The 12,419-nt window shown below is 31.3% G+C and overlaps 2 protein-coding genes across 3 annotated transcripts; one reads left to right on the forward strand and one right to left on the reverse strand.

Moving 5' to 3' along the window:
- Nucleotides 1-28: 28 nt before the first annotated feature.
- On the reverse strand, nucleotides 29-615 carry LOC125576149. Its single transcript, XM_048735538.1, has 2 exons — nucleotides 109-615; nucleotides 29-43 (listed from the first exon to the last, which is right to left on the reverse strand). Exons 1-2 carry the CDS (start codon nucleotides 613-615, stop codon nucleotides 29-31), a joined length of 522 nt encoding a protein of 173 aa, XP_048591495.1.
- Nucleotides 616-2,020: 1,405 nt separating this feature from the next.
- Nucleotides 2,021-5,834, forward strand: LOC106355450 (tryptophan synthase beta chain 2). 2 transcript variants are annotated; one of them, XM_048736908.1, is made up of 7 exons: nucleotides 2,021-2,213; nucleotides 2,366-2,690; nucleotides 2,844-3,060; nucleotides 3,146-3,683; nucleotides 3,912-4,010; nucleotides 4,111-4,390; nucleotides 4,828-5,834. In XM_048736908.1, the coding sequence occupies exons 1-6, from the start codon at nucleotides 2,144-2,146 to the stop codon at nucleotides 4,362-4,364; spliced, it is 1,503 nt and encodes a 500-aa protein (XP_048592865.1). In that variant the 5' UTR covers nucleotides 2,021-2,143; the 3' UTR covers nucleotides 4,365-4,390; nucleotides 4,828-5,834. The 2 variants fall into 2 exon arrangements, with proteins under 2 accessions (XP_048592865.1, XP_048592864.1); XM_048736907.1 differs by lacking the exon at nucleotides 4,828-5,834 and having other exon boundaries at nucleotides 4,111-4,625.
- Nucleotides 5,835-12,419: the final 6,585 nt, after the last annotated feature.

The following is a 12,419-nucleotide window of genomic DNA, read 5'->3' on the forward strand; positions in this document are numbered from 1 at the left end:
TTGAACATGTCCCCAAGTACGCATGCAATCACCCGTAGACAACCTGTCCCGTATAGCGAGCCAGGTGATGAAAGCAAACTTTAGAACACCCAGCGGAAACCAAACCACCTTACTCCATGGTACTGCTGGACTGTGAATACGGATTTTCTGCCATGTCTCAGAGGTAGTGAAACCTTTACCAAATTCAGTATCATTCATCCTCCATAGAACGACGTCCTGGCCAAATTGATCTTCTTCTAATCTGTCGTTTTCAATTGCCTGAATAAAGTCCTTCATATGTCTATTACGAAATCTTCTGAACCTCCAGTGACCATCGTTCCTCACATCACAAACCAAGGCTGTTCTCGCTATACCAAGCTTTTGGGTACCAATTTCTCCAACCACTTCTATCAATCTGCCCAAAGGATGCCATAGATCAGTCCAGAACCTCATACTCTGTCCACTGTGAACTTCCATTCTGATAAACTGCTTTGTAGTGGCCCTCAACTGCAGTAGTTTCCGCCAAACCCAGGATCCTAAACCAATATCCTTAATATCCCAGAAAGACTCTTGACGCATGAGGTGGGTCTTCACCCAATCCACCCAAAGAGAGCTATTTCCATCTAACAACGACATACTAGCTTAAGAGAGAATACCTTTTGTACCTTGCTGATACTTCTAACCCCTAGGCATCCCTCCTTGAACGGCCTACAGACCTCCTTCCAAGCAACTTTTGCTTTAGTAGTATCAGTTGGGGAACCACTCCAAAGAAACACAGAACACATGCTATCAATCTCGTCCATACATGATTTAGGTAAGCAGAAAGTTGAGCTCCAGACATTTGTTGTACTGGCAATAACAGATTTGATTAGCATGAGAAATTTGTGTCGTATTTTCGATACCATGAGATTTCTTAACACAGATTAGTTCAAATACTTTATTGAATAACCACTTCTCATAGTTAATATAACACATATTCATTTGAGGATTTGTTTTGATTCGAGTCTGTTAATTCAGGTATCTAGTATTTTGAGTATAAGTGCTTAAGATCAATTCAAGAACTGATGAAAATTGGTTCTGATCAGTTGAAACAATCATGGTTTAATTCAGTTCGGATAACATCGGTAAAATAATGGATAGTTTAGGTGGGTTTAAATAAAATTTTAATATATCGGATTATTTTGCTTACTTCAGATATTTTGGATATAATAATCTTGGATAGTTTTCTTTTTAGTTTTTTTTAAACACATACTTCATTAAATAAGAAAGAGTTTAGTTGGGTGCATTAAGCTCCATCCCAACTACCAAACTGTCTACAACATTCAAAGCATGCTTAGCCAAAGAGTCAGCTAGCAAATTGTTTTCCCGAGGGATCCAGATAAAAGAGACATATTGGAAAGATTCAGATTGATAGAAGTGGTTGGAGAAATTGGATATTTTTAGTTATTTTGGATATTTTCATATACAAATATCTGTACATATGTTATTTATAAATTGTATTCTATTTGTAATTTTTTATTTATTTATAAACTGCAGTCAATTTATAAATTGCATTATATTATCAGATACAAATATTCTATCTATAAATTGTATCTAAGATATTAGCTATTTAAATTAAAATATAGCTGATAGTTTTAAATATAAATATATCTTCTAACTGAATTTAGCTCAGTTCTTTCAGTTCATCTAACTTTCCACACCTTAAAGCCCCGCAGTGATAAAGTTTCTCAAATGTGTTTCTCATAATACAATACAATTTAAAACTAAAATTAAATTTTAAATCTATTAAAATTTGTTGAAATAAATATGATAAAAACTTAATTTGTTTAGGTAGCAGCATAGAGCATGTTACTCACTTGATTGTAGCGGATCAAACTCTGATTGATTTTTCCAACGTTAATTAAATATTAGATGTCAGAAAAAAAAAACAAAACCAAACCAAAAGAAAGACAAAAAAAAGTAAACAAAGAAAAAGAGAAGACAAAACAAAATAGTATTCAAAACATTTCATTAAATACTCCTTGACCGTCGGGTGCCGGGGAAGTCTTCTCACGAGTATCCTTTATTTATTTCATTTGTTCCACCGAGCTGTGGACTTTCTCTCACTCTTAAAAACTCAAACTCTCTACTTCTGATTCCTAATTCTGCTAAAAGTTGCAAAGAAATGACATCTCAGTTGCTTTTACCTCCAAACCCATTCACCAGACCAGTCTCGGCTAAAGTTTTCCTTACAGGTACATATAACTTTCGTTTGTGAGTAAAGAAAGAAATGGCCTCTCAGTTGCTTAAGCTCTTTATATGTTTTTGGTTCTTGATTAATTGCTGTTGAAGCTCCAGCTTCATAGTTAAGTGCTTGATGTTCTGAGGTCGAACTTGATTTGATTAGGTGATGATTTAACTCTGAAAAGAAAGTCAAACCAAGCAACAAGAGTTTCAAATGGATTTAGCTTAAGAGCAAAAGCAGCTTTAAGATCTAATCATAGCTCATCTGTTGAGATTCCAAATCAATGGTACAATCTTATTGCCGATCTTTCTGTTAAGCCTCCACCACCCTTGCATCCCAAGACTTTCGAACCAATCAAACCCGAAGATTTATCTCATCTTTTCCCTAATGAGTTAATCAAACAAGAAGCAACGTTAGAGAGGTTTATCGACATCCCTGAAGAAGTTCTTGAAATCTATAAGCTCTGGCGTCCAACTCCTCTAATCAGGTTCTTGTTTTTTTTTTCCTTCAATTCGTTTTATTATGTTTATGATATGCACTTGAAAGTGATAAATGAATACATTAGAATAGTATAAGGATGCAAAGAAATACAGAAGATTGTTCCTCTTCTTTATAATCCCGAGTCTTGCTTTGAGTTTAGAGCAAAGAGATTGGAGAAGCTTCTTCAGACACCTGCAAGGATTTACTTCAAGTATGAAGGTGGTAGCCCAGCTGGTTCACACAAACCTAACACAGCGGTTCCTCAGGCTTATTACAATGCGAAAGAAGGTGTCAAGAACGTTGTGACTGAAACTGGCGCTGGCCAATGGGGCAGTTCTTTAGCCTTTGCCTCTAGTCTATTCGGACTTGACTGCGAAGTAAGTACAAAGATTTTGCAGCTATATCTTGTCTTGTTAAGTTCAATCAGTTTTGTAAAGTGTTTGTTTCTTTTATGCTATATAGGTGTGGCAAGTGGCCAATTCATACCATCAAAAGCCATACCGCCGGTTAATGATGGAAACGTGGGGAGCAAAGGTTCATCCATCTCCATCTGATCTCACTGAGGCGGGTCGAAAAATCCTTGAATCCGACCCATCAAGCCCGGGGAGTTTAGGCATTGCGATCTCAGAAGCTGTTGAGGTTGCAGCTAGGAACGAGGATACAAAGTACTGTTTAGGAAGTGTACTGAACCATGTGTTGTTGCACCAGACGGTTATTGGAGAAGAATGCATAAAGCAGATGAAAGATTTTGGCGAAACGCCTGATGTGATCATAGGATGTACTGGTGGAGGTTCAAATTTTGCTGGTTTGAGTTTTCCTTTTATCCGGGAGAAACTCAAAGGCAATATCAGCCCTGTTATAAGAGCTGTTGAGCCCTCTGCTTGTCCTTCCTTGACCAAAGGAGTTTATGCTTATGATTTTGGAGATACAGCTGGACTGACTCCTCTGATGAAGATGCATACTTTAGGACATGACTTCATTCCTGATCCTATCCATGCCGGTAATAAATTAAAATTTTAAACCCATGATCTTGAATACACTAACCCTAAGGCTTCTCCAGCTCTTTGCTGCTTCATTTCTTTGTTTCTTGATTATTGATTCTTGTTTTCTTATCCGCTTTTCCTTTCTCCATGCAAGTACTAAGCGTTTAAGCCTCATGCTCCTTGATTCTTGTTTTTCTTGATTCTTGATTTCCACTGTTTTGTTGTTTTGTCTACTGTTTTGATAGGTGGATTACGGTACCATGGGATGGCACCCTTGATCTCACATGTTTATGAACAAGGTTTCATGGAAGCAATCTCAATTCCTCAAATCGAATGTTTCCAAGGTGACACAATATGATTCTCAACTATATTTGTTTAGTTTTACTCCTTTCTATATTTGCACTTGACTGTAATTCCCACTTCCTGATCTAATTTTCTTTGCAGGTGCCATTCAGTTTGCAAGAGCGGAAGGGATAATACCAGCGCCGGAACCAACTCACGCCATTGCAGCAACCATAAGAGAAGCTCTCCGATGCAAAGAAACAGGAGAAGCAAAAGTGATAGTAATGGCGATGTGTGGTCATGGCCACTTTGACCTTTCCTCTTATGACAAGTATCTAAAAGGCGAATTGGTGGATTTATCATTCAGTGAAGACAAGATACGAGAGTCTTTGTCCAAGGTTCCTCATGTTGTTTAGCTCCAAATCCCCATATTTTGAACCAGGCATGTTATAGCATCTTTATCAAAAAAGAAAAGAAAAAGAAATAAGTTAGGGCATTCCCATGGCTTTTGAATAAAGAGTGAGAGAGTGGTAGCGACTTCAAAAATGGACACAATGTCTCACAGATCATTTAAAGACAGTTTCAATGATACCGTATTTAGTTTTCTGTTCCAAAATATTACCAATTGTTTTTGGAAATGCATAGTACGAATTGAATTTTAGTTTTTTTTGTGAACATTTTCATTCATTGATCAAGAAAATTAATACAATGGCCTTTAGTTGAGCAAGGTTATTACATATCCTTTAATTAACCTAGCTTTCTTAGCTAATTGATCAACCTGATGTACATGCATTCTAGGAACATAGTTAAAAGATGGCCTTCGAACAAGTCGCTACATTCATTAGCCTTTATCAACTCCAAACTCTTTTTTTTCTGTAGGTTAAAAGAAAAAAAGCATTGAGCTTGGATAAGTGAACTATATCTTGGACCATTACCGTTGGTTGATTGAAGTGGAAGCCATGCTGTCCAATTATAGATGATGGTTCCAAACTCTTAAATAGTTGCATAAAATCTACTAGAGTCATGTGAAGGAGCATAAGGTGGTACCCTCTGCTTCACTAGAAGCCCGGAGTTTGCAAGCCGCTCAATCTTTGAAGATGCAGAAAACCATCCCACCTGCGAGAGCCCACATACACTATGATTCAACTATCTCTGGTATGGAATGTATTTTTGATGCTTCGTGGCAGGTCTCAACGCACTACGGAGGAATGGGTTGGGTCTTTAGGGATCCCTCAGATGGATGGTCGCTGACCAACTCTGCAAACCGCTCTCATGTGGCTTCTGCTCTTTTTTTGGATGCTCTTGCAGTCAAAGCTGCACTTTGTGATGCAGTAGCAAGGAACTTCAAAACGCTGAAAATCCGCTCAGACTCGAAGATCCTCAATAAAATGCATCAACTCCCGAAGCAGATGAGTGGAAATTCAGAGTGTCCTTAGTGATATCTCTGCTCTCTGCACAAGCTTTGATTCTATCTCCTTTAAGTTTATCTCTCGCTCTTTTAATCTGGAAGCTGACTCTCTGGCAAAAAGAAGTCTTCAGGATCTTGGAAACTATGGCCTTCGTGGCTAAAGTTTGTTATGTTTTCTTAAGTAATGCATGGTTTGTTAAAAAAAAATGATATGCAAGTCCGTTCAAATGTTGAACTGCAAAGAGGATGGCCATTGCTTCAGCTTCAGGATCTGAATTTGTTGGTGCTACTGCTGAACTTCCTTGGATTAAAATGGCGCCGTCTTGAAATATTTGTAGCTTACTTAAGCATATTCTATAACAGAATTTATGTTAGGTTTAGAAAGTAAAACATTTATAGAGCACTCTCGTGGGAACCGAAATTTACACCGTCATTTTCAATGAACGGAGGAAATCAAAGAATCCTTTATTTTTCTTGAGGTCCCAGAAACCTGCTAAACCAATGTCAAGTCATCAAATTACGTAAAACAGACATAGTAAAATAAATTGAAATAAAGAGCAAAGTATGAATGATCTTATTCCAAATTCGCGTATGAGCGTTACAATAGGTAAAAAAGCCTCGGTCGTAAGAGCTGTTAGCGTATTTTATAGTTCTAATCACCTAAGACTTTAAGACCTAGTTGAGTCGCAGCTCAATAACGAAATGAAAACTGCATAAATTGTTCTAAGTGCTAAGTTTACTGTGAATTTTTCTGTCTCCCGTGCTCCTCGCCTTGGCTCTTCTTATATATGCCTCCAAGGTCGTCTGTCCTTCCTTTTTTGCCCCTGATTCGAAGGGCGATGAGAGCCACTCTATGAGGGCGATTATAGATTGTGCAAGCTATGTGGGTGATGAGAGCCACTCTATGATGGCGATTAGAGCTTGTGAAAGCTATGTAGGCGATTAGAGATGGCTATGTGGGCGATTAGAGCTTGTGTGAGCTATTTGGGCGAATAGAGATGGCTATGTGGGCGATTAGAGCTTGTGTGAGCTATGTGGGAGATGAGAGATGGCTATGTGGGCGATTAGAGAGTGTGAGAAGCTATGTGGGCAATTAGAGAGTATGAAGAAGCTATGTGGACGATGAGAAGAGGTGAGGAAGGCTATGTGGACGATTAGAGCTCATGGAAGCATGTATGAGGGCGATTGGAGACTGTTGTTTCCCCTCTCTCTCGCTCTTAATATCTCCGTTGGTTGCATACGTGAACTTTCAGAACTTTTTTGTTTGTTTTACGTAATTTTTTCCATGTGGATCTCCTGGATGTTGTCTTGTGGAAGACTATTTTATAGATTTTCCTATAAGGTTATTTCAGAGAAGATTTTAAAATAAATTATTTGAGTTTTAACCAATTATTTATTTCATTAAATAATTTGTATGAAGATTGATAAAAAAAATTAATAAGAAGTTAAGAAATACTATTTAATATAATAATATTGTTTAGAAACATGCTTTGTAGTATAATAATATTTTACATAATCTAAACAACTTGTAGCAAAAATAAGAAAATGGAGATGAAACAGAGACGGTTTGAGCTTGTCCATAGGGGTCTTGGTGCAAGATAGAACAACATTTCGAGGCTACTGGTCACCAGGGGCGTATCTACGGCCATGGTAGGTGCATGGGGCACGTGCCCCATACTATGTTAGAAATTTTTTAACTGGTTCATGTTTTATTAATTTATTTGTTGAGTCTCCATGTACTGTAAAAATCAATTGTTAGTGTTTTCATGTTTTTACTTATTTATTTGTTGAGTTGCGTGTGTGTATATAAACTAAATATATTAAACAGCGTGTGTATATTACATATATGTATACTAATAATTCTTATGGTAATGTTTTGATATTCTCTGCACCTTCTTTTTTTCATTTTAACTTTTATTTTTATTTTTATTTTTATTTTTATTTTTTATTTTTATTTTTATTTTTATTTTTATTTTTATTTTTATTTTTATTTTTATTTTTATTTTTATTTTTATTTTTATTTTTATTTTTATTTTTATTTTTATTTTTATTTTTATTTTTATTTTTATTTTTATTTTTATTTTTATTTTATTTTTTTTTATTTTTATTTTTATTTTATTTTTATTTTTATTTTTATTTTTATTTTTATTTTTATTTTTATTTTTATTTTTATTTTTATTTTTATTTTTACTTTTATTTTTATTTTTATTTTTATTTTACTTTTATTTTTATTTTTATTTTTATTTTTATTTTTATTTTTATTTTTATTTTTATTTTTATTTTTATTTTTATTTTTATTTTTATTTTTATTTTTATTTTTATTTTTATTTTTATTTTTATTTTTCTATGGTTATTTCCTTTTCAAAATATATTATTTCCCTTTTTACATTTTCTTGTAACGTAGTTATTGTGTGTGTGTTTAGTTTTTCTTTATGACCGATATTGGTAATATATTACAGTATTGTGTAAACTTTTTGGTTTGTTTTACGTAACTTTTTCTGTGTGGATCTCCTGAAAATTGTCATGCGGAAGACTACTTTATAGATTTTCCTAAACTAAACACACGCACAATAACTACGTTTGAAGAAATAAAAATTAAATAATTTTAGAAAAACTAAACACACACAATATTACCTGTAGTCAAAATATATTATTTCCCTTCTGTTAGTTTTTTTTTGTAATTGTATTATAAATAATTTTATTCAGTTACTCTTTACTTTTTTTTGTAGAACAAAACAACCAAATTTAAAATTAGAGTTAACAAACTATGAGCTAAAAATCAAAACAATAATTAAAAATATTTGAATTCTTGAATGACAACCACATTTGAACAATATTACCAGTAGACTAACAAATATTTTTTCAAAATAAAAATCAAATAATACCTAATAGTTATGGTTTCTAAATCCGTACTTTTTGTGCTTGAGCTCGAAACGGGCATTGTTCAATAACCAAATTCTAAAATATATTACAACTATTAGTTTGTATATTTTGTTATGTTAGAAATTTTAGTTGTGTCACACACTAACCAATATCATTTTTATTTATCTGATATCGAGATGGCTAGTGGTAAAGGAAATGCTAATAGCCTTTCATTGGTCGGGTTTGATACGCGTTGGAAATAATTCTTTACAACATTTGGGTTCCCATTAAAAAAAGAGAAACCACTTCTTCATTTTTTAGAAATATACTTTTGTTTTCTATAAATAATATAATGTATATTTATTTTTTCCACGTATCATGTATTTTTATTATGACATTACACATAATAATTAAAATATATTTTTGTAGTTTATTTTTAGTTTATGTGTGTGCTTTTCATAAACTAAAATATATATGCGAAAATAATATTTGAGATGTTTTGATAGATTTTTGGCCATAACTGATAACTATATTTAAATTTCCAACCCATTTTAATTTCTCAACCCGATATATAAATATTCGTCATGCATTTTTAGTAAAATATTTATATTATACTTATTAAAATGAGTAATTTGTTAGAATGAGTAATTGCATTTCTTGTATTTATATTATTATCAAATTAATTTTATTTTAACTTATTGACTTTAACATTTTATTATATGTAGGAATTTTATTTTATATGATTTTTTTTCTTTTTTTTTTTAGAACATTGTTATCTTGTCTAAATATTTTTCTTTACATACAAAACTTGAAGAATATTCTTTTGAAACTTTCCCTATTACAATTTTTTCATAAGAAAAATCTCAGGTGTTTTTAATTTTTTGAATACTAATACTTAAATGTACATGCTCTTACCAAATCGAATATTTCAAATCCTTACTATAGAAAAACAATTTAAGGTAAAATTCAATTGAACATATGTAATATCATACATAATTTAAAAATAATTTTCTAATAGCATTTTAGTTTTATATATTTAAAACAATATCGTGAATTAAATAGATTATTCAAATTGGTTATTTGAAAATTTTAATTAGGTACAAATTTAGAATTATCAAGTAAAATGGATATTTTTAAATATGCTCTCATTATTAAGCTTTTATTCCCACATACGGTATATACGGTATATCTTTTAAATATTGTTAATTGATTTCACTAGCAATAAAATTTTGAAAAATGTAATAACCATTATTTAATAAAGGATAATACCCACAAATTTATGGAAAGATATTTTCTACTTTACATACTAAGGTTTATAGTATTAATGTGCATTAAGTGTAATATTTATCATGAATTTGTTGTGGAATAGATTTAAGAAAAAAAAAATAATTTAGATTTAAGTTTATTAATTACTTCAATGGCATTGTATTGTAATTAAGTTGTAAGTGTTAGGGTTATTTTTTTTTTGTACTTCTATTTTAATAAAGTAGATTAATTTATAGAGTAGTAGTTGATAAGCTGATATGATTTCGTGTTTATTATTTCGTTACTTTCCAAGCTATACCTACATTTAGGCTTTTAATTTGGGAAAGTAACATTTTCTAGTTTTCTCAGTTCATTGACTTAAAAAAGAGAGGTGCAAAGACTCTCATCTAGAGCATAAACTGCTCAAAGAAACATAGCCACATTTTTTTTGAGCATTTAGCCATATTTATTTGGGCAAATAGTGATCCATTTATTCTATCCCTGTTAGGTCAGATGTCTAATTCACTTCCAGCAATACAAGGGATGTAAGGTTCTTTTTATTAAACTGTTGATTTAATTCGGTAAGATATTCGTAAACTCATGGTAGTCAAAATCGTAGCTGTTTTAAATGGCACCAAAATATCCTATTAATGTAGATTTGATTAATGTAGATTTTGATCTTATTCAATTCCTAGTAGTTTTAGTTCATCGATACCTATGCAATGATTTTGTAGCTGATAACATAGTAAATTTATCATGTTAATTTAGAGTCAATATATATTATTAATCTTTATTTATCATATTATTTACGAAAAATGATAAAAATAAAATTACAAATAGATATCTTATTAAAAGTATCTAAATCATATATAAAATGGACATAACAGTAGACGTAATATGGACTTATGGATCAGTGAAAAAACATGGACTTATAGTTTATCAGATTAGGTCATATATCTTTAACTTGAACGGCTGATATTAACTGCAGTGAGAGTTGGATTGAGCGTAATGACTACGATGAAGAGTCGTCGGACACATGGTCCCTTATATGACTCAGACAACCAAACACTTAAATCAATAAAAAGAAAAATTAAAAACATACAACAGGTAATAATACATTTAAATTTTGGCTCTTATGGAAAGTTTTCATGCACCACAAAAAAACATTAATTTAGAGATTTTAAAGGCGATATGGTTGTTTTCTGGTGGTAAAGCCGGAAGGTTTTCAAGAATTATTCAATAGAGAACAGTGATGGATGTTTCAAGATCATCTTACCATATAGGTAAATCAACAAGGATATGAAAAATCATCTACAAGGAGTTGTAAGCACAAGTGACCAACACCAAGGTTGGAAATTTGTTGAATATGGGCAATGGTCTCGCTAGATCGATCGATCAAGGTTGATAGATCGATCGATCAAGGTTGATGGATCGATCAATCAAAGATGATTTCACCGAGAGATTCAAAGTATCCAGTTTGTGGATTTGATTAACTAGTGTTGCACAAGGCCAATATTACGTCATTGTTTTTAAGCCCAAGGTTTAAAAGAGATACTAAGCTTAATAACCTGATTATTGGCAGTTCAACACATAAATTGGAGATTAAAGAGATAGGCAAGAAATATGAAGAGATAAAAGGAGAATCTGCATAAGAAGAAAAAAGAAGATTTGGTCAAGATTCTAAAGTTGTTTTTCTTTTCTTGGGTTTGGGTGTTTCATCTCCTACATACTCATAGTGACAATAAATTTATGTCTTTACCTTATTGTTATGTTTACTTTAGTTGAATAGAAAAACACTACGACTGTTATGTACCGAAGTTGTATACACTTAATACTAGTAATTCGTTGAGAATGCCATCATCTCTTTAGATATACCGATATAAGGATTGAGTAAACAAACTTCTTATTTTTATAACTAACTTAACAACAATAAATTAAAGATTTAAAGATTTTTTTTTCAAACCTGAAGCATTTAAAGAATATGCTATACAACAAATGCATAAAATCCAATTGAATAATAGTCGAACTTCCTCCGAAGCGTGTTCTGAGCACAAACAAACACACAAGGAGACATGAAACATCAAGCATTCATGAATCTCCCTATTCAGCAATGAAACTTCTGACATCAACATTTACGTCTCTACTTTCTCTACACAACCCAATAAAACCTATACAAAAATATCAACAACAATATCTTATATATTAAAACAAAAGTCACAACTTTGATTCATGTGTGATTTTTTAAAAAATGGACCCTAACTTATCATTCATTTATTACTAATAATATGGATTAATAATATATCATTCTTAATAAAACATCAACTCCTAAAAACCCGGATTGGTTAATAAATTCACCTTGATTTATGTGTGATATTTTTTTTTGGATCATCATTTAAATTTTTTATTAAATGTATTTCCTTAATGCTAATATATAATCTTTTAACTACTTAAATCAAAATATAATTTGATATCTTTTAATTTAAAATATAAATATATATATATATTAAAAAATGTGTTGAAAAACATTATAACAATATCTTAATTATCAAAAACTGTATATAAATATTTTCACTAATTTTGTAATTAGTAATGAAATTAATGTTATTATACATTAATATATATATATACACACTCAGTTATCTTTTATAAAATGAAAAAAATTATATCAAATTTTACTATTTTATAGTTATATCTATCATTTTAAAATATAACATTGATACTAATAAATAATCTTTTAACTACTTAAATCAAAATATACTTTGATATCTTTTAATTTTCAAAAAAAAAAAAAATATATATATATATATGTATTTATTTATTTATTTTAACAAATGTGTTGAAAACATTATAACAATATCTTAATTATCAAAAACTGTATATAAATATTTTCACTAATTTTGTAATTAGTAATGAAATTAATGTTATTATACATTAATATATATATATATACACACTC

Source organism: Brassica napus, chromosome A7 (assembly GCF_020379485.1).
Source record: "Brassica napus cultivar Da-Ae chromosome A7, Da-Ae, whole genome shotgun sequence".
NCBI lineage: Eukaryota > Viridiplantae > Streptophyta > Magnoliopsida > Brassicales > Brassicaceae > Brassica > Brassica napus.

What these genes read in the sequence shown, in the direction of transcription:
- LOC106355450 (XM_048736908.1), top strand. Translation starts at nt 2,144, where the DNA reads ATGACATCTCAGTTGCTTTTACCTCCAAACCCATTCACCAGACCAGTC. An exon ending in TATTCGGACTTGACTGCGAA is followed by an intron (nt 3,061 to 3,145) that starts GTAAGTACAAAG and finishes TATGCTATATAG; the next exon opens with GTGTGGCAAGTGGCCAATTC. An exon ending in TCCTGATCCTATCCATGCCG is followed by an intron (nt 3,684 to 3,911) that starts GTAATAAATTAA and finishes CTGTTTTGATAG; the next exon opens with GTGGATTACGGTACCATGGG.
- LOC125576149 (XM_048735538.1), bottom strand. Translation starts at nt 615, where the DNA reads ATGTCGTTGTTAGATGGAAATAGCTCTCTTTGGGTGGATTGGGTGAAG.